At 52.8% G+C, this 24,580-nt stretch overlaps 1 protein-coding gene across 1 annotated transcript in view; it reads left to right on the top strand.

Annotated features, from left to right (window-relative positions):
* LOC137417038 (calsyntenin-1) overlaps positions 1–24,569 on the top strand; it is a 34,744-nt gene extending 10,175 nt beyond the window's left edge. The window contains exons 4-18 of the mRNA XM_078771463.1: positions 3,920–4,182; positions 9,621–9,776; positions 9,866–10,051; positions 10,692–10,786; positions 10,931–11,048; positions 11,348–11,469; positions 11,813–11,975; positions 16,147–16,307; positions 18,390–18,538; positions 19,373–19,605; positions 19,712–19,882; positions 20,062–20,207; positions 20,402–20,513; positions 20,631–20,812; positions 20,910–24,569. Of these exons, the coding sequence (XP_078627589.1) occupies positions 3,920–4,182; positions 9,621–9,776; positions 9,866–10,051; positions 10,692–10,786; positions 10,931–11,048; positions 11,348–11,469; positions 11,813–11,975; positions 16,147–16,307; positions 18,390–18,538; positions 19,373–19,605; positions 19,712–19,882; positions 20,062–20,207; positions 20,402–20,513; positions 20,631–20,812; positions 20,910–21,131 (2,479 nt within the window). The 3' untranslated portion in view covers positions 21,132–24,569. The remainder of the gene's footprint in view (positions 1–3,919; positions 4,183–9,620; positions 9,777–9,865; positions 10,052–10,691; positions 10,787–10,930; positions 11,049–11,347; positions 11,470–11,812; positions 11,976–16,146; positions 16,308–18,389; positions 18,539–19,372; positions 19,606–19,711; positions 19,883–20,061; positions 20,208–20,401; positions 20,514–20,630; positions 20,813–20,909) is intronic.
* The last annotated feature ends 11 nt before the right edge of the window (positions 24,570–24,580 follow it).

The raw sequence follows: 24,580 nt of genomic DNA, 5'->3' as shown, positions 1-24,580 counted from the left end.
TCTGCAAGGCCCGGACGCCGGGGTCGGCGGTCTGGTCCTCCGCCATCCGGGCATAGTCGATCCCGAGGTGGACCGCGTGCGCGACGGACCGGGAAAGGCAATCCGCCACCGGGTTGTCCTTACCCGCGACGTGACGGATGTCCGTCGTGTACTCGGACACGGCAGAGAGGTGACGCTGCTGCCGTGCCGACCATGGCTCAGTGACCTTGGCCATCGCGAACACAAGGGGCTTGTGGTCGACGAAAGCCGTGAACGGGTGGCCCTCGAGCAGATGGCGGAAGTGTTGGACCGCCAGGTGGAGCCCAAGCAGCTCGCGGTCGAAGGTGCTACAGCGGCGTTCATGCGGGCGAAGCTGCCGGCTAAAAAATGCCAGCGGCTGCCAAGCACCCCTCACCCACTGCTCGTGCACCGCGCCCACCGCGTAGTCCGATGCGTCGGTGTTGAGGGCGATCGGTGCATCCGGTGCCGGGTGCGCCAGCATGGTGGCGTTGGCCAGGGCCAGCTTTGCGCCCGCAAATGCCGCGGCCATCGGCTCCGACCAGGCGATGTCACCTTTGCCCGGCTTGCCCCGGCTTGCCCCGGCTTGCCCCGGAGGGCCTCGTGCAGGGGGCGGAGGAGCTAGGCGACGTGGGGCACGAAGCGGTGGTAAAGATTTACCATGCCCAGGAACTCCTGGAGCCCTTTGATCGTGCGGGTGCGTGGGAAATCCCTGACCGCCTCCACCTTGGCCGGTAAAGGGATGGCCCCTTGCCTGGTGATGCGGTGCCCCAAGAAGTCGATGGCGGCGACGCCGAAACGGCACTTTGTGGGGTTGATGATCAGGCCATGCTGGCCCAGGCGTTCGAAAAGCGTGCGAAGGTGGAGCAGGTGCTCCTCCCGGGACGCGCTCGCGACTAGGATGTTGTCCAGGTCGACATAGATGAAGGGTAAGTCGCGCAAGACGCTGTCCATGAGCCGTTGGAACGCCTGGGCCGCATTCTTCAACCCAAAAGGCATTCGCAGGAACTCAAAGAGGCCGAAAGGGGTGATGACGGCCGTCTTTGGGACATCGTCCGGTTGGACGGGGACCTGGTGGTAGCCCCGGATGAGGTCCACCTTGGAGAACACAGTCGTGTTCGCCAACCGGGTGGAAAAGTCCTGGATTTGCGGGACCGGGTAGTGGTCGGGGGGTGGTGGCATCATTGAGCCGGCGGTAGTCACCGCACGGCCGCCATCCTCCGCCGGGCTTCAGCACAATGTGCAGAGGAGAAGCCCAAGCGCTGTTGGAGCGCCGTACGATCCCCAGCCGTTCCAGCATGGCGAACTCCGCTTTCGCCACGGCGAGCTTCGTGGGGTCGAGTCGGCGTGCCCGGGCGTAGACCGGCGGCCCGACCGTGGGGATATGGTGCTCCACCCCGTGTTTGACGGCCACCGCTGAGAAGGTGGGCCGCGTGAGGGCCGGGAAACTGGCGAGGAGGGGGGTAAATTCGAGCGAGCGAGCTGAAGGTTTCGGCCTGGACGAGACGTCTGCGCTTAACGTCGACCAACAGCCCATGCGCACATAGGAAGTCCGCGCCGAGCAGGGCCATTGGCACGCTGGCGGTAACGAACGACCATTGAAAGCGCTGCCCTCCGAACCGCAGTGAGAGGCAATGCTTCCCGAATGTGCGGATGGGTGTACCGTTGGCGGCAAGCAAAGCGGGGCCCCGGCCCGCGGTTTGCTTGTCGGACGTGGAGGCGGGGAGGATGCTTACCTGCGCTCCTGTCGCAAAGAAAACGGCGCCCGGACAAAGTGTCTGATGAACAGGAGGCTGCCGGAATGGCCGACGCTCAGGGCCGCAAGTGAGTGCCGGCCAGGTCGTTTCCCGACCCGTCAAAAGAACACGGCGGGCGGCACTTTTTAGCCTTGCGGCCGAACCTGGCATGGTAGTAGCAACAGGTTTGCGGCGGTGGCGCCCGCGTCGGCCGTGCCGGCGGCGGCGGTAGTGGGCGGGGCGCAGCAGCGGCCACGAGGGAAGCCGGGGGCGCTGGAGCCTCCGCACCGGGAGCCACTACGGCAGCACCGTAAACCAACCGCGTGTCGCAGGCACGTTCGATCTCTGTGAGCCCGAACGTGGCGAGGAGGAGACATTTGAGCGCCTTGTACTTGTGGTCGCCCGGCGGGCGCCGAAGGATGGACACGACTCGGGCGGCAGTGCCGGGCCCGAGGGCATCGACCACGTGGTAGTACCGGGTCTCGTCCGCCGTGATGCCTCGGAGCTGAAATTGCGCTTCGGCCTGCACAAACCAAACGTCGGCTTGCGCTTCCCAAAACTCCTGAAGTTTGACTGCGACGGCGTTGGTAGCCATGGCGCGTTCGGGGGTCAGCAACGGCTGAACCAATCGGGGTCACCAGCGTGGTGCTGCGCACACACGACTCGATTGCCAGAGAGGTAGGCCACAACGCGTTGGTACAACAAGAGTCTTTATTCAGAGCTCGCACTTCAGCACTGGGCGGGCTCGAGCTTAGAGCCCGCATATATGTCCCGAGGCCACACCTTGCCCCCGGGCGTGGCCGATCGGTCGAAAGACGGGGCATGCATTTTAGTTCCCCGCCTGGAAGCTCGCGCCACCCACTGGTGCACGGAATTATTGCCCCTTGTGCCCGCCACAACGTAACCATTTATTCAGAATATGGACTGACGAGCTATCAGTTTGATTTTGAGGTTCACATGAAGAATCACGTGACACCGAACCTCATAACAGGACCGATAATTACTCATTTATACCAGTCATTGATTTTGTTCCGCATTCCTAACCTTCAGCTCGAACTAGCGCATCCACCAGCTCACCTTCTCGCCCTTTGTGGGAAAAGAGCTCGTCCTGGAGCCATGGTGGAGTAGTGACTTGCTGTACAGATTCCACAAGGCCGTTGTTGCCGATGTTGATTTTGTTTGTTTGTTTGAAATCTAGTGCATCCTTCATGCCAATCTGTAGCTTTTCCAAGCTTCACGTTCCATTGGATGTTCCATTTGTTTGGTCGGTAATAGATGTGAAGCAGGTCAGAGTGAATCAGGAATTCTGCCCAAACCGCTGTCGCGTACATTGTGTTTTAAACTCTAACCACCTAGCACAATCATCTGAGAGCAGGCCGTTCCACTTTAGTTTTTTCATTCATGGATTTGTCCCAAATTGAGTGTTTCGAGTGTTTCAAGTTCTACGTTGGCTTAACCGTGACCCCCTCTCCCCACCTTTGTATGTTCTAAAAAATATTATATTACTAGCAGAAGTACCCGGCGTTGCTGGGCGGGGGAGATGGGGGGATGGGGAGGGGAGGGGGAAGGGTAAAGGGGAGGGGGGGAAGTGGAGGGATCTATAGTATGGCAGGCAGCGTGGATTCTGGCGGCGAGGATGGAACATCACGTGATCGCTCTGAGCGAATCAGCGAGCTGCTCTGGCACAGGCTGAGATCAGTGTATAATGTTCCTCGCTGAAATGCGCTGAGGTAAATATGAATAAAAAATATGGATCTCGTCATCGGAGGTCATATTTAGGGAGGCCATGTCCTTCCCAGGCCCAATGGCCATGTCTATGCCAAAAATCAAGTACGTGAGCCTCTCCGTTTAGGAGTCTATAGGTAACATATACACACACTCACACACACACACACACACACACACACACACACACACACACACACACACACACACTCTGTTTTATTTATATAGATATTTTAACGATTTTTAATAATGACTATGGGCGTATGGATGTAGAAACTATGAATCACGATTCAAGTGCTAATGATGAAGAAGATTTAAGTTTTTTTCTTTCTTTTTTGAGTGCCAACCATTAACAGTTGATCCTCTGCCCTGCGATCCCTGTTTACGTAATCCCTCCCCCCCCCCCCACCCCCTCACCACCACCTCCCCACCTCCTGTCACCACCTTTCGCCCCTACACAGAGCCACGGTGCGCATGCAGGTGCAGGATGTGAACGAGTTTGTTCCAAAGTTCACGCGGCCTGTATACGAGGCAACGCTGTTAAAAAAGAAGACCGGAGACGAAGCTGACACAGGCGAGTCCGAGAGCAAAGGATCTGCGGGCCGAGGGGAGGCCGTTGTCCTGCGAGTGGAAGCGACCGATGGCGATTGCTCACCACAGTTTGGCCAGATCTGTGGTTATGAGATACTTACCCCCGGTTCGCCATTCTCCATCGACATGGACGGTGAATCGCACTCCATGGCCATAACTGTATGTGTACAATTTATTGAAATGTGTTAGTATGCCGGGTCATTACCTGTTATAACAAGGTAATGTAACTGGTTACTGGTTAGTTACATACTCTCTGCCACAAAAACACGGAACACGTGACTGTTGTTGATGCGATATATTTATTATGTGACATCATGGGACACAGATGAGGTGCAAACCTCTGACAGAGATAAATTCTGAATAATTGCATGTCCATTTTACTGTGACGTCATCACGTAATACCGCGTTGTGATGAATGTTTTCACAATGGGATCCAACGTGGAAGTAACAATCTCAACACCAAGTATGTCCACGTCTGGTAGGAATCTCAACCCCCGAGTATGTCCACGTCCGGTAAGAATCTCAACATCGAGTATGTTCACGTCCAGGTAGGAATCACTACACCGAGTATGTCCACGTCTGGTAGGAATCACGACACTGAGTATGTCCACGTCTGGTAGGAATCTCAACCCCCGAGTATGTCCACGTCCGGTAAGAATCTCAACATCGAGTATGTTCACGTCCAGGAAGGAATCACTACACCGAGTATGTCCACATCCGGGTAGGAATCACTACACCGAGTATGTCCACGTCCGGTAGGAATCTCAACACCGAGTATGTCCACGTCCGGCAGGAATCACTACACCGAGTATGTCCACGTCCGGTAGGAATCTCAACATCGAGGTCCAAGTGTGTTTGCAGTGCCCTGGGCAGTTTGAAACAGATTGTGTCGATGGGTCGTGTGAATGTATCGGTCCTGAGTGGGAGTCGTTATCCTGGGATGTCCCTTCTTGGTATATCTCTCGTTGATCCAGTAGCTTGACGACATTTTGTGAGATCATAAACACTTCCTCTCCTCATGTTGAAGAACCTTGTAATGTGGCAAATGTAACACCCTGCTTGAAGGTTCCAATCATTTCCTCTCATTTTCTGAGAGACCTGGGGTAGTCCTGGATTGTTACCTCTGCCACTGAAGGTGGATGGAAGTTATGTTTTCATCCCTTTTCACACCTTATGATGGAAGTTTGTCTGTCTGTGAGCAGGATATTTCAAGTTATGGATGTGTTCTGAGGAAACTTGGTGGACCGGTTAGGTGTGTGACAATGACGAATCGATTCAATTTTGGTGAAGATACATATCCAGATATTAGAATTTTTTCAGTGATTCTTCACTGTTGAGTGATAAGGCCAAAAACGATATTTAACATGATATTTCAAAAGGTTGTGGACAGATTATGACAAAACTAGGTGAATGAGTTGGTCAGGTGATAAGAGCAAGCCAATTCGGTTTCTGCGCGACCCTCCTGCCCTTACCAAGGGGAGATTAAGCCCCTTGTTCTTTTTGGGTCGGCACAACCGAGAGACTTGAATCGCCCCTCCCGGGCAAACGCAGGGTAGGGTTCCGGGACGATGTTCGCACGTACCTAAGTACCTGCGCCGCCGCGGAAGCGGGGAATCAAGCCTCGCACGAGCCACACGTAATTTGAGTACACCGAGCGGATTGCGTACCACGTGGTCCGTGCAGTTACCTTTGGTATTGAAACAAAGGGCAGAGCAGGCAGGCGGGAGGGAAATGTCCGCGTCTCTCGCCAGGCTTGGCGGTTTTCCACAGCGCAATTAAATAACGGCGCGCTCTCACTCGCGTAACCCAACAGAGGTTCTGCCTCAAGCTCAACCGAGCGTTTAATTTGTAAGAGCGCTTATAACTTGGTTCATGCGCGTCTTCTCTCAGAACTCGTTCAACAAGCGCCTCTCCCTTCTCATAACTTGCAAGCTCACCTCTCCACAGAACTGCCGTGGGGGCTTCGCGCAACGGGTTATATTGCCAACCCCCTTAGCTCTCTCGAATGTTCTAACCACACGTTGTGACGCAGTGCCGCAGCCACTCCCTTTGAGCCCTGATTGGCGGCTCGCTCTTACCGTCGGCTTCTCCTCCGCCCTCCTTCGGTCTTGCCTCGACTTGCCAGGCCTGCCTCGTGTTAATTTGCACCAAAAGCCAAAAGGTGGCATAAGGCGGCATAAGGCAATGAAAGGACCTAACTCTCATTATTCTACTCAACGCAAAACTAACACAGGAAAAGGACTATGCTTACATTTACTAAGACATAACTGAACTATCGCGAGGCTACGTGTTGTAGTGTGACTAAACTATGAGGGGGAAATTAACCTTTATTGTACAAACTCAAAACCGCAACAATATATATATATATGTTTTTATATATATATATTATATATATATATATATATTTATATATATATATATATATATATATATATATATGTTTTTATATGTGTATATATATATATATATGTTTATATATATATATATATATATATATATAATATATATTTTTATTTATTTATATATATATATATATATGTTTTTATTTATATATATATATATATATATATATGTTTTATTTATATATGTATATATATATATATATATATATATATATATATATATATATATATATATATATATATATATATATATTGTTGCAGATCGCAGAGTACGGCACTCCCGTTAGCAAGGGGGGGGTTAATCCCCTTGTCTTGTTAAGCTGGCCGTCTCCGGTCCTGGAACTATCCCACTCCTTTGCGGGATGAGATTGGTCAAAGGTTTCCCAAATACCTTCACCGATCTCTCCGCAAAGCAGGGAAAATAGTCCCTGCTCGAACCGCGGATGTGATGGTAATTGCCGAGCGGTTTAGCAATCCACGATCCAAGCCGTTAGCAAAAAGACTAACCCGATTCTGAGCGGTTCCTATATCGTGCCACCGATATTCAATGGGGAAAAGACGAAGACGATCGGATGAGAGGAAACCAAAGAATGAGAAGGGTGAAGGAAGAACAAATATGGTTTATTAACTATCTAAAAGAGGAAACGAAAGAAGGGAATATACAAGAAGAGGAAACAAAAGGACATCGGGCAACCTTATACACTCTTATATAACACGCCCATGACAATACAAACACACTCACACGGAATGGTAGCTGGTAGGGGAGGAAGGTCCAGGCAGATGGTTCCAGGCGATGGGATGGTCCAGGCTCCGGGTCCGCGGGCGAAGAACGGCTGGCAGCTTAACGCGCGACCGGACCTTACAAACGTGAGGGGCTGGAATGCGCGTACGTACAGCGTGCCGAACGCTCTCAAAACCATGGCAGTTCGTATCGAAAACGATCGTCCCAAACGATCCTCCGCGCAATGTTCTTATGTTCGCCGCCTCTTCGCTGTTCTCTCGCATCTGCCGATGTCCCCCGCATCTGCTCTCTCGTTCATCTCCGTAAAAAGGCTTCGCGCTCGCGCTTTTATTAGAAGCCTCGCGTATCAAGCTGCGTCCGCTTTGCTCCGCTACCGGTGAACACACCTCGGCCCGGATTGGTCACGAGGGTTCATCAGTACCTCCCCTCGTGACGCGTTGATGGGGCCACGCCTGTGTTCCTGGCCGCTCCTCCCTTTTTCTCCCACTCTGACCGCGTGCGTAATGGCGGCGGGCAGGAACAAACCAAAAGGGAGCGACGTTGCTGGCAATGGCGGCTTTGGGCGAGCTTTAGCTCCAAGGCAGCGAACGCTGCAATACGGCTACTGGCACTTTGGAGAGAGAGAGAGAGAGAGAGAGAGAGAGAGAGAGAGAGAGAGAGAGAGAGAGATTGGGGATAATTGAAGGGGCCTAGGTTATTTGATTAATACAACGCAGAGTCAAACTATTGGAAACAGATCCTTAACTGAAACATAGACTAATGAAATAACTAAAGAAGATCCTATGGTGTCCTACGTGTTGTACATGGCCTAACTAGGGTGCAACCTTTTCAAAGGGGGATATTTACATGAATTATTATTTTACAAAGTGAAGGTTCTAAAAACCGTATATGTGTGTATATATATATATATATGTATGTGTGTGTGTTTATGTAGGTATTGCTAATGTCCGGCTTCCTTCTTGTAACTGCAGTGCAGTAACTGGTCTTTATTTTGATTGTGAGCCAGTGATGGGATTTTGACCAAAGTTGGTACAATTATGCATTATGATGGAAAGATGAACTGATTAGATTTTGAGGTAAAGAGGTCAAAGGTCAGAGACTGTAATAGGTTTTCGTCACCTCGATAACGTAAGAACGGCTGAAGGGAACAAAGTGAAACTTGGTACAGGTATGTATAATGATGCAAAAGATGAACGGATTAGATTATGGGGTCAAGAGGTCCAAGGTCAGTGGTCCTGTTGGATAAAAATTCTGTTACCGCAAAAACTTGTGAACCAGTGATGGGATTTTGACCAAAGTTTGTACAAATATATGTATTATGATGCAAAGATGAACTGATTAGATTTCTGCATCAAGAGTTCGAAGGTCATTTTTTGTCATAGGATTTTGTTACCGTGATAACTTCATGGCTGAAGGGAACCAAGTCAAACTTGGTACAAGTATGTATAATGATGAAAAGATAAGTGGATTACATTATGGGGTCAAGAGGTCAAAGGCCCCTCTAGGTAAAACTTCTGTTACCAAGCTAACTTGTGAACCAGTAATGGGATTTTGACCACATTTGGTACAAGTATATATTATGATGAAAAGATGAACTGATTAAATTTTGGAATCAAAGGTTAGAGGTTATGTCAGGTAAAAATGTGATGTTGAAGAGGATTGAATCAAACTTGGTACAAGTATGTATGATGTAATAATGGGAGCGGAGGCATATCGGTCGATGTCGTCGGAGAGTGCCAATCTAGTTAAATAATGTAATCAGAGTTTTTATTTTGTTTTTGATGATCCACATGCTGGTGTCTCTGAATGCCTCGTGTCACCTGTAAACACCTCAACACGTGAAACTCATGCACCCTGAACGACTATTGCATGACGCAATCACATTATATGAAAACTTGGAATCATGCGTTCTATACTTCCCTTGTGACCAAAAGGCACTTTGAGTGAATGCTGGAACATTCCTTCAACAATTACATGATCAATTCTACATGTTTGCTTTTTCATGGTGGAGAGTACATCATTATCAGATAAACGGGAGGAGATTCAAAATGCTACAATACCATAGTGTGTCATCAGGGGTAACGGGTAACTGACGGGTAACATGGAAGAAAACGTAAATGTGTCCAACAAAACGTCATTTCAACTTGTCAGATTCAGGAACAAAATGCGAATGATTAAAGAGGAACTAAACTAAAAATTACCAGTTGGGTTAATTCTCAGATTTTTCACTTTACATCCTCGTGTATACAAAGAATATGCAAAGGATGCATCATTTTAGTGAAGATTGGCATGTTTTGATGCTGTGCGTCTCTGATTGGCTATGAAAAGCCCATGATGTAAATGAGTTTATATCACGGCGACGGTTTATCTTTGTTGGCTTTCATGTCTAAGGCTTTTGGTGAGATGAGGTGGTTTTATTTATTGCAGGGAACGTGAGGGTGGCAGGCCTGTTACCCGACGCGGATGGTTCAGAGCGCACGATGGAGTTTATCGTTACGGCGTTTGACTGCGGGAAGCGACGGGCCCAGCGAGACGCCATCGTACGCATTCACATCCGCGCACCTTGCCGTCATGGCTGGCAAGGTGAGGTTCACCAGACGGTCGAATGGTATCTTATTTGAGCAGAGTATAATGGCGAGAGTTTTCACACCCTAACTATACACCACACTCAGGATGGAGTGACACCATCGAGTACCCAGCTGGTGGCGGGGCACTTCCCCTCTTCCCGGGAATTGCCCTCGAAACCTGCCAAGCCACACCGACCAGCCTACAGGCATCTGTTGCCGTGGAGACTGGGGTGGGAGGACGGACGTGTGACCGGGACACCTATTCAGAACTTTCCCGCCGGCGCCTCTGTGGTAAGACCTTGTTGATATCACCTTTGTGACCCTGTAGTGCTCTTGATATCCCTTCCTCTCTTCAATCTCCTGACTTTGAGTGAAAGAATGGAATGCATGCCCTTGCATGGATGGTGCGCACCCTTTATATCCTGGCCTTGTGTGAAGGGCTCGGGGTACTGCCTATTGCTCCGGAGATCCTAATCGATGTGCTCGGGAGACCAATACGTTCCCCGTGGGCGGGTCGCGCCGTATGAGCAATCAGAAGTGACCGAGCGAAGCTACCATCCAAATGCTGATGCAATTTTACACCCCCCCCCCCCCCCCCCCCACAATCTTCAACACACAGTATGCCAATTCAGAAATGCAATGCAAATTCAAAACAGGGGAATAAATGCAAATACTTTACTGAAAATGGTATACTGTGTGTTGAAGATTGTGGGGGGTGTAAAATTGCGTCAGCATTTGGATGGTAGCTTCGCTCGGTCACTTCTGATTGCTCATACGGCGCGACCCGCCCACGTCGGTCGATGCATTATGATGCGTCGGTCGATGCATTATGATGCTTCCCTCTTTCCTCCCCTCCTCACTGCCTCAAATTCATCCCGCCCCCTCCCCCCAACACTAGGTTCTCACATTACCTTTTAACCCCCACACTCAGGTGCAGACTCGGGTGCTGTTGAGCTACTTCAGGCTGCCAACAACCTTAGCTCCAAGCTTCCCTCGTCCTCCAGACATCACTTCGAAGGGAGCGAGGTGAGCGTTAACTTCTCATGTCCTGGACACTCAGGTGTGGCATTAGTCTCATTAACTGGATGAATAACTCCCAAACAATTGTAATGGATGTCACGCATACGTGGTCGTTACAAACGTGTGTTTGCCTTACTTTGTCCCACCTAGGCATTTATGTTGAACCAGGCGTTGAACCTGTCTGGAGCATTCTCTCTGTCTGTATGGCTGCGTCACCGTGCCGGGGGAGATGCGAGGGAAGCCGTCATTTGTGAGGGTGACAGGACAGGTGACTGTTTTCACCTTCACACAATTTAGAATGTGCTCGATCTCAACACATTTACCGTAGTTTAGCTTCGGACTCGACCTTGATCGTAATATGTTGGTCACAGACTTTACTTGGAGAGGGAGGAGGTGTGTTCTTGTAAAGGGCTGGACGGGGTAGGATTTGTCCAAATGGGACCATGGGTAGGCTGGGAGGATGTAGACCGGTTAAGCGGAAGCTGTGGTTCTTCTCGAGTGGTGTTTGTGCTAAATTCTCAGTAGTGCAAAGTCTCCATGTTCTGAGATGTGGGCCTATGTGCACAGGCACTGGCATCAGGAAGTTGAGCCTCTTCCTGCACGAGTGTCGCGTAATCTTCTCATTTCGACGTGATGTCATCGAGCAGGGAGGATCGCATCCTGCAGATTTCTACTGGAAACTTGAACAGGTGAACGATGTCTTTCGCTCATTATACTGTACTCGATAGACTGATCGATCCGTTTTATTTTTCACATAATACGTTTAACCCTTTACCTTGAGACGAGTCTCTCAATACACCCGGTGTATCAACAAGGACACTGTGGTTCACCTGTATTCACCAGAAAAACCAAACCAACCCTGGAAACCTCCATACCTGTGTACAAATGAACCCCTTTGATTGTTGCTCAAATATATAACCCGGCTGGAGGCCTCCTCCCCCCCTCCCCCCCCCCCCCCACCCCCTCCCCAGTTCCTCTTTAGGTGAAATGTTTCCTTCTCTCCAAAGTCTAAATTATTTCTATTCCCGCCAGGCCTGCGACAACGAGTGGCATTTTTACGTTATAAACGTGGACTATCCTGCCGTCACTCTGTTGGTGGATGGGGTATCGTACGACCCTTATCAGGTGTCCAGTGACTGGCCGATCTCTGGGGCAGACCTGGAGACGCAGGTTGTGATTGGTGCTTGCTGGCAAGGTACACGTTGTGAAGTACATCTTATCTGTCTGGTTGATTTACCTGTTTGTCTTTTATCGACTGATGAAGTCATTTTATTTTTTTGTCTCCCGATTGTTTTTATACATCTTTAGTTGTTTGTGTACATGTATTTGTTTATCACTTTCCTCATACCAAGTTGCCAGTGAGCCAGACAAATAGTCTATCAGTAAATAAACAAAGATGGATAAACAACATGTCCAAGTTCAAAAGACCCCACACCTGACCTTCATGTTTTGGGATATTCCCAGGTAACAGCTCTACTAACCACACCGGGAGACTTCACAAAGGTGATGTCACCTTCCATCCATGCCATTCCAACTCCACCATGCCCAATTTGCCATTCGTATTTTGAGATTCCCACACTGCGTGGAGGCAAACCGCATTCATTGGCTGATTCATTCAAACCGTTAAACGGTCGCTTCATGATGCGCTTTCCACAACACCGGTGAGCAGATATGTCTACCGACTTGTCTGCTTGTCCGCGTGTCTTTGTCTGGGGTACTGAATCTCGACCTGCTGCTTGGGCCTTGCCAGCAGATTCCGTAATTAAATCTGAGTGCTCGACCTGTAACGAGGTGAAACTGAACTCAAACTCGCTCTGTGGTTTAAAGTGTGTTCTGCCATGCGGATCCTGCCCGTGCATGCTCTGCCATGCGGATCCTGCCCGTGCATGCTCTGCCATGCGGATCCTGCCCGTGCATGCTCTGCCATGCGGATCCTGCCCGTGCATGCTCTGCCATGCGGATCCTGCCCGTGCATGCTCTGCCATGCGGATCCTGCCCGTGCATGCTCTGCCATGCGGATCCTGCCCGTGCATGCTCTGCCATGCGGATCCTGGCCGTGCATGCTCTGCCATGCGGATCCTGCCCGTGCATGCTCTGCCATGCGGATCCTGCCCGTGCATGCTCTGCCATGCGGATCCTGCCCGTGCATGCTCTGCCATGCGGATCCTGCCCGTGCATGCTCTGCCATGCGGATCCTGCCCGTGCATGCTCTGCCATGCGGATCCTGCCCGTGCATGCTCTGCCATGCGGATCCTGCCCGTGCATGCTCTGCCATGCGGATCCTGGCCGTGCATGCTCTGCCATGCGGATCCTGCCCGTGCATGCTCTGCCATGCGGATCCTGCCCGTGCAGGCTCTGCCATGCGGATCCTGCCCGTGCATGCTCTGCCATGCGGATCCTGCCCGTGCATGCTCTGCCATGCGGATCCTGCCCGTGCATGCTCTGCCATGCGGATCCTGCCCGTGCATGCTCTGCCATGCCGATCCTGCCCGTGCATGCTCTGCCATGCGGATCCTGCCCGTGCATGCTCTGCCATGAGGATCCTGCCCGTGCATGCTCTGCCATGCGGATCCTGCCCGTGCATGCTCTGCCATGCGGATCCTGCCCGTGCATGCTCTGCCATGCGGATCCTGCCCGTGCATGCTCTGCCATGCGGATCCTGCCCGTGCATGCTCTGCCATGCGGATCCTGCCCGTGCATGCTCTGCCATGCGGATCCTGCCCGTGCATGCTCTGCCATGCGGATCCTGCCCGTGCATGCTCTGCCATGCGGATCCTTCCCGTGCATGCTCTGCCATGCGGATCCTGCCCGTGCATGCTCTGCCATGCGGATCCTGCCCGTGCATGCTCTGCCATGCGGATCCTGCCCGTGCATGCTCTGCCATGCGGATCCTGCCCGTGCATGCTCTGCCATGCGGATCCTGCCCGTGCATGCTCTGCCATGCGGATCCTGCCCGTGCATGCTCTGCCATGCGGATCCTGGCCGTGCATGCTCTGCCATGCGGATCCTGCCCGTGCATGCTCTGCCATGCGGATCCTGCCCGTGCATGCTCTGCCATGCGGATCCTGCCCGTGCATGCTCTGCCATGCGGATCCTGCCCGTGCATGCTCTGCCATGCGGATCCTGCCCGTGCATGCTCTGCCATGCGGATCCTGCCCGTGCATGCTCTGCCATGCGGATCCTGCCCGTGCATGCTCTGCCATGCGGATCCTGCCCGTGCATGCTCTGCCATGCGGATCCTGCCCGTGCATGCTCTGCCATGCGGATCCTGCCCGTGCATGCTCTGCCATGCGGATCCTGCCCGTGCATGCTCTGCCATGCGGATCCTGGCCGTGCATGTTCTGCCATGCGGATCCTGCCCGTGCATGCTCTGCCATGCGGATCCTGCCCGTGCATGCTCTGCCATGCGGATCCTGCCCGTGCATGCTCTGCCATGCGGATCCTGCCCGTGCATGCTCTGCCATGCGGATCCTGCCCGTGCATGCTCTGCCATGCGGATCCTGCCCGTGCATGCTCTGCCATGCGGATCCTGCCCGTGCATGCTCTGCCATGCGGATCCTGCCCGTGCATGCTCTGCCATGCGGATCCTGCCCGTGCATGCTCTGCCATGCGGATCCTGCCCGTGCATGCTCTGCCATGCGGATCCTGCCCGTGCATGCTCTGCCATGCGGATCCTGCCCGTGCATGCTCTGCCATGCGGATCCTGCCCGTGCATGCTCTGCCATGCGGATCCTGCCCGTGCATGCTCTGCCATGCGGATCCTGCCCGTGCATGCTCTGCCATGCGGATCCTGCCCGTGCATGCTCTGCCATGCGGATCCTGCCCGTGCATGCTCTGCCATGCGGATCCTGCCCGTGCATGCTCTGCCATGCGGATCCTGTCCGTGCATGCTCTGCCATGCGGATCCTGCCCGTGCATGCTCTGCCATGCGGATCCTGGCCGTGCATGCTCTGCCATGCGGATCCTGCCCGTGCATGCTCTGCCATGCGGATCCTGCCCGTGCATGCTCTGCCATGCGGATCCTGCCCGTGCATGCTCTGCCATGCGGATCCTGCCCGTGCATGCTCTGCCATGCGGATCCTGCCCGTGCATGCTCTGCCATGCGGATCCTGCCCGTGCATGCTCTGCCATGCGGATCCTGCCCGTGCATGCTCTGCCATGCGGATCCTGCCCGTGCATGCTCTGCCATGCGGATCCTGCCCGTGCATGCTCTGCCATGCGGATCCTGCCCGTGCATGCTCTGCCATGCGGATCCTGCCCGTGCATGCTCTGCCATGCGGATCCTGCCCGTGCATGCTCTGCCATGCGGATCCTGCCCGTGCATGCTCTGCCATGCGGATCCTGCCCGTGCATGCTCTGCCATGCGGATCCTGCCCGTGCATGTTCTGCCATGCGGATCCTGCCCGTGCATGTTCTGCCATGCGGATCCTGCCCGTGCATGTTCTGCCATGCGGATCCTGCCCGTGCATGCTCTGCCATGCGGATCCTGCCCGTGCATGCTCTGCCATGCGGATCCTTCCCGTGCATGCTCTGCCATGCGGATCCTGCCCGTGCATGCTCTGCCATGCCGATCCTGCCCGTGCATGTTCTGCCATGCGGATCCTGCCCGTGCATGCTCTGCCATGCGGATCCTGCCCGTGCATGCTCTGCCATGCGGATCCTGCCCGTGCATGCTCTGCCATGCGGATCCTGCCCGTGCATGCTCTGCCATGCGGATCCTGCCCGTGCATGCTCTGCCATGCGGATCCTGCCCGTGCATGTTCTGCCATGCGGATCCTGCCCGTGCATGTTCTGCCATGCGGATCCTGCCCGTGCATGTTCTGCCATGCGGATCCTGCCCGTGCATGCTCTGCCATGCGGATCCTGCCCGTGCATGCTCTGCCATGCGGATCCTTCCCGTGCATGCTCTGCCATGCGGATCCTGCCCGTGCATGCTCTGCCATGCGGATCCTGCCCGTGCATGCTCTGCCATGCCGATCCTGCCCGTGCATGTTCTGCCATGCGGATCCTGCCCGTGCATGCTCTGCCATGCGGATCCTGCCCGTGCATGCTCTGCCATGCGGATCCTGCCCGTGCATGCTCTGCCATGCGGATCCTGCCCGTGCATGCTCTGCCATGCGGATCCTGCCCATGCTGTATCGGGACAATCGCCGTTATAATTGGCATTAGTGCGGATTTGAAGCTGGACCTGCAGCACCATCTGCGAGAGCTGCGGTTGGCACCAACTCCACGGCATGTGTGAAAATGGACCGTTTAATGGATTGGTGCTCACATTGTAGAAACGTAAAGCATCATCTGTCCGTCCCTTCATTGCGTGTTATTCTTGTGAAACTTCTGCGCTTTCTTCTCACCATTTGCGTGTGCAGGTGGCGTGGCCGCGCAGCTTGGAGAGTATCTACATGGTGAGCTGTGGGGACTCTTATTGAGGTCGGGCACCCGGGACTCCCGACGAGACATTGCCTGCCTACTCGCCTGCCAAGAAGGCCTTGATTTCTCAGCTTTTGACAGTTTAGGCAGAGGCATGAAGGTTTGTTAGTATGTGGGAGCGTGTTATCTGCAGTGTGAAAGACGTGGGGGGAGGAGGGGTGTGGGGGGATGAAGGCTGCAGTGGCGTGGGGGTGGAGGAGGGGGCTGTGGCATTGGGGTGGGAGAGGGGGCTGTGGCATCGGGGTGAGAGAGGGGCTGTGGCATAGGGGTGGGAGAGGGGCTGTGGCATAGGGGTGGGAGAGGGGGCTGTGGCATAGGGGTGGGAGAGGGGGCTGTGGCATAGGGGTGGGAGAGGGGGCTGTGGCATAGGGGTGGGAGAGGAGGCTTGGGGTGGTGGTGCAGACTGCCGGTGGGGGGTTTGGAAGGGACAGGCTGTGCCAAAGAAGGAGGTGTGGGGGAGGTTGTAGGAGGGTGGTTGGGAGGATGGGCTATGTTGTGGGGGTTGGGAGGATGGGCTATGTTGTGGGGGTTGGGAGGATGGGCTATGTTGTGGGGGTTGGGAGGATGGGCTATGTTGTGGGGGTTCAGAGGATGGGCTATGTTGTGGGGGGTTGGGAGGATGGGCTATGTTGTGGGGGTTCAGAGGATGGGCTATGTTGTGGGGGTTGGGAGGATGGGCTATGTTGTGGGGGTTGGGAGGATGGGCTATGTGGGGGGTTGGGAGGATGGGCTATGTGGGGGGTTGGGAGGATGGGCTATGTTGTGGGGGTTCAGAGGATGGGCTATGTTGTGGGGGTTGGGAGGATGGGCTATGTTGTGGGGGTTGGGAGGATGGGCTATGTGGGGGGTTGGGAGGATGGGCTATGTGGGGGGTTGGGAGGATGGGCTATGTTGTGGGGGTTCAGAGGATGGGCTATGTTGTGGGGGTTCAGAGGATGGGCTATGTGGGGGGTTGGGAGGATGGGCTATGTTGTGGGGGTTGGGAGGATGGGTTATGTGGGGGGTTGGGAGGATGGGCTATGTTGTGGGGGTTCAGAGGATGGGCTATGTTGTGGGGGTTCAGAGGATGGGCTATGTGGGGGGTTGGGAGGATGGGCTATGTTGTGGCGGTTCAGAGGATGGGCTATGTTGTGGGGGTTCAGAGGATGGGCTATGTTGTGGGGGTTCAGAGGATGGGCTATGTGGGGGGTTGGGAGGATGGGCTATGTGGGGGGTTGGGAGGATGGGCTATGTTGTGGGGGTTCAGAGGATGGGCTATGTTGTGGGGGTTCAGAGGATGGGCTATGTGGGGGGTTGGGAGGATGGGCTATGTTGTGGGGGTTCAGAGGATGGGCTATGTGGGGGGTTTGGAGGATGGGCTATGTTGTGGGGGTTCAGAGGATGGGCTATGTGGGGGGTTGAGGATGGGCTATGTTGTGGGGGTTCAGAGGATGGGCTATGTTGTGGGGGTTCGGAGGATGGGCTATGTGGGGGGTTGGGAGGATGGGCTATGTGGGGGGTTGGGAGGATGGGCTATGTGGGGGGTTGGGAGGATGGGCTATGTTGTGGGGGTTGGGAGGATGGGCTATGTTGTGGGGGTTCAGAGGATGGGCTATGTTGTGGGGGTTCAGAGGATGGGCTATGTTGTGGGGGTTCAGAGGATGGGCTATGTGGGGGGTTGGGAGGATGGGCTATGTTGTGGGGGTTCAGAGGATGGGCTATGTGGGGGGTTGGGAGGATGGGCTATGTTGTGGGGGTTCAGAGGATGGGCTATGTGGGGGGTTGGGAGGATGGGCTATGTGGGGGGTTGGGAGGATGGGCTATGTGGGGGGTTGGGTGGATGGGCTATGTTGTGGGGGTTCAGAGGATGGGCTATGTTGTGGGGGTTCAGAGGATGGGCTATGTTGTGGGGGTTCAGAGGATGGGCTATGTTGTGGGGGTTCAGAGGATGGGCTATGTGGGGGGTTGGGAGGATGGGCTATGTTGTGGGGGTTCAGAGGATGGGCTATGTGGGGGGTTGGGAGGATGGGCTATGTTGTGGGGGTTCAGAGGATGGGCTATGTTGTGGGGGAGGTCCTTGCTACTTGTTGCTGTAAATCTGGTTGATCATTGCAGTGTCGGTTTTGGAATTCTGAAATGAAGTTCTTCTAATGTACCTTTACCTCATCAATATTCAAACATGGTATGGTGTGTGTCATGGCAGGTCCACTTTAACCCCACACAGTCGGTGCTGACCCTTGAAGGTGACGATCCAGAGGCCTTCAGCCGAACTCTGCGCCACGCTGCATATCTAAATTCGCGGTTCTTTCCGTCACCTGGGCCACGTCGCGTCACTATCTCAACGCAGCTCACGTATGTGACTCATCATTTAGCATTCCAGGTCATCCAGTGAATGTTGGGTTCGAATATGTTGCTCGGTGCATGATGGTCTAAATCCTGGCCGATTTTCAACTAAGCTGAGTTTGCCATTGGTTAATGTCCGTGGTGTGTGGGCAGACACCCGCTTAAGTTAACCTCAAGTTAACATTTTACGTTAACCTCTCAGGTTAACCTCTTACGTTAACCTCTCAAGTTAACCTCTCAAGTTAACCTCTTAAGTTAACCTCTTAAGTTAACATTTTACGGTAACCTCTCAGGTTAACCTCTTACGTTAACCTCAAGTTAACCTCAAGTTAACCTCTTTTACCCCTTTCGGCCTGAATTATAATGTTGGTGATGTCATGTGGCGAATATAAAGTTTGAACGGATGATGTAATCTTTGTTGGGTTCAGGTCAGCGTTCGTGTAAATTCAAGTGTAAATTGATGGATAAACACCACCTACATGACTCGGTTGTTGTGTAGTTGTTGTTTTACCTTTTGCACATCAAAATGTCATAAAGATTACCAGATCCTTACATACCTACGATTAGTAACCTCGAATAAACAAATACACGGTAACCTTATTATTGTATTGATTTGACGCACTCGGTCTCCTTGGTGATTGATTACATCATCTTTCCCATTCCTTCCATGCAATGCTGTGTACTCCGTACACCTGCGGCTACCTATGAACTCGTAGCGTTGTATTTTATTGTATAACTAACACACCGCCCCGTTACTTTTGGGTTTTTGTCATTTTACGGATATTTTTTGTGATCCGATTGTGTGAAACTGTTGGGTTAAAAAACAAAATCCCTTTCACTCAGGTGTTCCCCAGACAGCACCTGCCCATCGGTGCCACCTGTGTCTGCCTATGTGGTGGTCGGGCATGCACCTGAGCCTCAGTTATGGCTTTCCGCCGCCTCTCCTCTTGCTCCTGACGTTTCCGACCTCGCAAGGCCGAGCGGTGTGCCGCTCACTCCGGCCTTGCGCATTCTCAGCTTTCCGCGGATCGATTCGGACGTAGAAGCACAAAGTGAAGAGAACAACATGGCTGAAGGTGAGGTTAGGATTGTGATCGGAATGTGAATATAATTTCTCCTCTTTGTGATCTACCTGGAGGTGCTGAAGCGACACCTTTTTCTCCTTTCCAATTATTCCTCAAGGAGAGCGGGCTAGGTCGGGCCTGGGCCTGGCGCACAACCTGGAGGCGTGTGAGGTGCTCTCGCAAGGGTCCACGTTGGCCTCTCGATACGAGGAGCTCCTCCTACCACTGCCTGCAGAACTCTCCTCCATGCTCACTTTGCACAGCTCGACCGAGGGCGTGCTCATAGATGGTGAGGCCTACGAGTGACGGTCCTTGATGATTGCAGCTAAGGCCTCTTTGTTCCTAGTTTAAAACGCTAGATCACTATTTTCTTCCACCACGACAGCCTGAAAATGGAGGAACCCAGGTGTGAATCTTTTATTTTGATGTTTCTCAGCCAGAACTTCAACCATTTTCTCTCTTGTGTAGGGGTTGCCCCCATGGCAGTTTACCAGCAGGCTTTGCGCCATCTGGCCTATCGGAACACTAACCTGCATCACCTGACTCGGCGTTCATTTGTGATTCGCTGCACTGAACTCAGTGGACGTTTCCTTAGCAACGACCTTGTTTTGGAGGTCAGGCCTATCCCGTTGCCTCGTCCTTCCTCCTTTCTTCACCTCATCATCCCTCCATTACATGTTTCTTGTTGTGTCTCAGACTGTCTGACAATCTGAGCCTCGTTCACTACTAATGCATGCAATGTTAGCGTCCCTGCACTTCCTGTTTTCGCGACCACACAATCCGCTTGTGAAATCTGTCCTCTCACCAGGTGAACCCACTTCATACCGCCCGTGTACCTGGATCCCCCAACCACCTCATCGCCGAACCTCGTTCGGCCTCAGATGCCGTAAACTCAAACGAGGATTCCTCGAGCACCTCCGGTGAGCCCAGCAGCTGACCGTCGCCATTCCCATTCTTATCCTTCCCTGCTCCTTATGGTGCACTCGGCGTATTTATACACTTTCATTGGCACGCGCACAACCCGCATGTGTCTGCAGTGCTGGGAATATCTGCAGTTGTGGTTGTGGTCGCGGTGTGCGTGGTCCTGGGAGCGGTGACGCTGGGTGTGGCACGGGTGCGTGCCGCTCAGAGAGGGATAGTGCGGACGGGGGCTGAGGGGCGCGAGGGGGAGATGGACTGGGACGATTCTGGCCTTACGATCACCGTGAACCCGATGGAGGTATTGCAATAACATCGTCGATCGTGTTTGATGATGATTTGGTGTTTTTATCTTTGTGCAACTGTTCAAACATCTCCTCTACCCCTGTCCCACCCAGTCCTGCGAAGAGACTGGGATCAGTGAGGACGAAGTAGGAGTGGATGAGGAAAGCAGCGAAGGGGAGGGATATGGGGAAGAAGAGGAGGAGGAGGAGGAGGAGGAAGAGGAAGAAGGGGAAAGTCGGGGGGAGGCAGAAGGTGGTCCAGGACGAGAGGGTCATCTGGGAAGTTCGACTCCGTATGCACAACTGGAATGGGACGACTCCACGCTTACTTATTAATTCAGTCTTTGTGTCTCTCTTGTCAATCTGTCTGTCCTCCAACTGTCTATCTCCTCCCGCTGTCTATCCCCTCCCACTGTCTACCCCCTCCCGCTTTCTATCCCCTCCAACTGTATATCCACTCCCGCTGTCTATCCCCTCCCGCTGTCTATCCCCTCCCGCTGTCTATCCCCTCCCGCTGTCTATCCCCTCCCGCTGTCTATCCCCTCCCGCTGTCTATCCTCTCCCGCTGTCTATCCCCTCCCGCTATCTATCTCCTCCCGCTGTCTATCCCCTCCCGCTGTCTATCCCCTCCCGCTGTCTATCTCCTCCCGCTGTCTATCCCCTCCCGCTATCTATCCCCTCCCGCTGTCTATCCCCTCCCGCTGTCTATCCCCTCCCGCTGTCTATCTCCTCCCGCTGTCTATCCTCTCCCGCTGTCTATCCCCTCCCGCTATCTATCTCCTCCCGCTGTCTATCCCCTCCCGCTATCTATCCCCTACTGCTGTCTATCCCCTCCCACTGTCTATCCCCTCCCGCTGTCTATCTCCTCCCACTGTCTATCCCCTCCCGCTGTCTATCCCCTCCCACTGTCTATCCCCTCCCACTGTCTATCCCCTCCCGCTGTCTATCTCCTTCCCCGATGAACCCTCCCTATGTATGACCTTCACGTGACCCATAAATCCATAAACTAGCCCAATTGGAAGCAATTTAATCCAGGACCACAGGGACTATCCAACCAAAACCATGAAAATCGTCGTTTAAACAACACTATGTCCTTACCTGGCTCTGACGTCATTACTTGACAACCCATTGTCCCCAAAACGTTACCGAGCTTGCTTTTTCCAAACGAACCAGGCCTGAGCATTGTCTGTAGGGGCCCTGTTTGGGATTATTCGGTCATAGTTTTGGCAGCAAAGCATTAAATGTTGTTTGTGTGTTTGTGTGTGGCGTAGATTTAAGGTTTGCACCGCGATCCGTCCCGGTTGATCAAGCACCTGCTGTAACTTTTATTTTATTTTTCCAGTGATGTTCCGTCCCGAGTTGCGCCCTTCAATGCACCAATATACCTGGAGAAGCCAATTGTGTCCCGCCCGGACGTAACGGTACCGGGGTCGAGGCCCAAAACCTCCGGGCGACAAAGGGACCCTCTCGACCTCATTCTGCCGCACCTTCCGCTCTTTTACTACTGAGCAATCTGCACATTCCGTAGTATTTATTTCTTGTAATTCTATTTGTCGTGCTGCTCCTTGTAAGCAACGTTCACCGTAGTTTGGTACCTAATGCTGTCGCTTTAATGGCCGAACTCTGCCCTTTACGGGTATCACCGAGTTTTCGGGATAAAGATCATCGGATGGCTGGAAGTTCTGTCAGGCTGAGGTAAACCGCTTGCTCCACGGTTATCTGTAGGTGACCAAGCGACCCTTTAACCCCCATTAATGACCCTTTCATCCCATTAATGCGCCCAAATGCCATCCAGGTGGTGGAGCGAAGGGATTCTGACCTGAGCTGAAGCCCGTTGAGCCGAGACAACGTTCCATGTATCCACCAGGTTATCCGGGTACTTAAAGTTAAAAAGATATTGCAGTGCATGCATGCACGGACGCACACACAGACTGAGGGGAAAACCACAGTCCCCCTTTTGCTACGCGGTGCGACGAGGGACAAAAAGAAGGTAGTAATGTGTGTTGTGTCTCACACACACTGGTTCGATGTAACTCGTCGGACGTCTTGGAATCTTGAAAGATTTGAATCTTTAGTTTCAAATTCCTCAGGTCCCCTTTTGGCGCATCGGACTCGTACGGGGGAATTCATTTCCTCGTCTTGTGGATTCATTTCCTCATCTTGCGGATTAATTTCCTCATCTTACGGATTAATTTCCTCATCTTACGGATTCATTTCCTCATCTTGCGGATTCATTTCCTCATCTTGCGGATTCATTTCCTCATCTTGCGGATTCATTTCCTCATCTTGCGGATTCATTTCCTCATCTTGCGGATTCATTTCCTCATCTTGCGGATTCATTTCCTCATCTTGCGGATTCATTTCCTCATCTTGCGGATTCATTTCCTCATCTTGCGGATTCATTTCCTCATCTTGCGGATTAATTTCCTCATCTTGCGGATTCATTTCCTCATCTTGCGGATTCATTTCCTCATCTTGCGGATTCATTTCCTCATCTTGCGGATTAATTTCCTCATCTTGCGGATTCATTTCCTCATCTTGCGGATTCATTTCCTCATCTTGCGGATTGGTTTCCTCATCTTGCGGATTGGTTTCCTCATCTTGCGGATTCATTTCCTCATCTTGCGGATTCACTTCCTCATCTTGCGGATTCATTTCCTCATCTTGCGGATTCATTTGCTCATCTTGCGGATTCATTTGCCCATCTTGCGGATTCATTTCCCCATCTTGCGGATTCATTTCCTCATCTTGCGGATTCATTTCATCATCTTGTGGATTAATTTCCTCATCTTGTGGTTTCCCCTGATACCCCTCCCCCCCCCCCCCAGCCCCCCTTTCCCCACATATGTACACGCTCGCACTCCAACCTTGTATATTTGCAATGAAAATTTGAAGGAGTGTTTGTTGGACACTTTAAGTTGTCTGCATCATCACCGCCACCACCGATATGCCACCACCGAGGCCCTGCATTCCTGCGTCTGTACATCCGTGCAACATAGCGAGCACATCCACCCATCATGTAATTTCCCATCGTGTCTCGTGCTCGGCGTCGGGGAAAAGGGAATGGTTCATCCCGACTCTCGGTTGACCTCTTGTGTTTCTGAGTGTTTGTTGGACACTTTAAGTTGTCTTCATCATCACCGCCACCACCGATATGCCACCACCGAGGCCCTGCATTCCTGCGTCTGTACATCCGTGCAACATAGCGAGCACATCCACCCATCATGTAATTTTCCATCGTGTCGTGCTCGGCGTCGGGGAAAAGGGAATGGTTCATCCCGACTCTCGGTTGACCTCTTGAGGTGGCCATCCCGACTCTCGGTTGACCTCTTGAGGTGGCCATCCCGACTCTCGGTTGACCTATTGAGGTGGCCATCCCGACTCTCGGTTGACCTATTGAGGTGGCCATCCCGACTCTCGGTTGACCTCTTGAGGTGGCCATCCCGACTCTTGGTTGACCTCTTGAGGTGGCTTTACATGAGCGAGACGTGCGGGCACACCCTTTCGGACTGGTACGCAAAGAAGGGGTACATGTGGAGGTCCCGCGATGCCAGCGTGTACAAATCCATGGTACATGTGTGTAAGTGCAGCAATGTGTGTAAGTGCGGGTTATGACACTACGTTTTAAAAGCTGCTGGATGATCTTGTACGGTATCGTAGAGGTCAAGCGTCGGGTTGAAGGCCTCACTGGGCCTTGTTTGTGATCAACCTACACAGTTGTGGTCAACAGTTGGTAACCATAACCAAGGTATGACAATAAACGTCCTCACTCAAGCTTGTGTATA

The sequence above is a fragment of the Myxine glutinosa genome, chromosome 2 (genome assembly GCF_964187855.1).
Source record: "Myxine glutinosa chromosome 2, kmMyxGlut1.1, whole genome shotgun sequence".
Taxonomy (NCBI): Eukaryota; Metazoa; Chordata; class Myxini; order Myxiniformes; family Myxinidae; genus Myxine; species Myxine glutinosa.
This window is presented reverse-complemented; position numbering and strand designations above follow the sequence as displayed.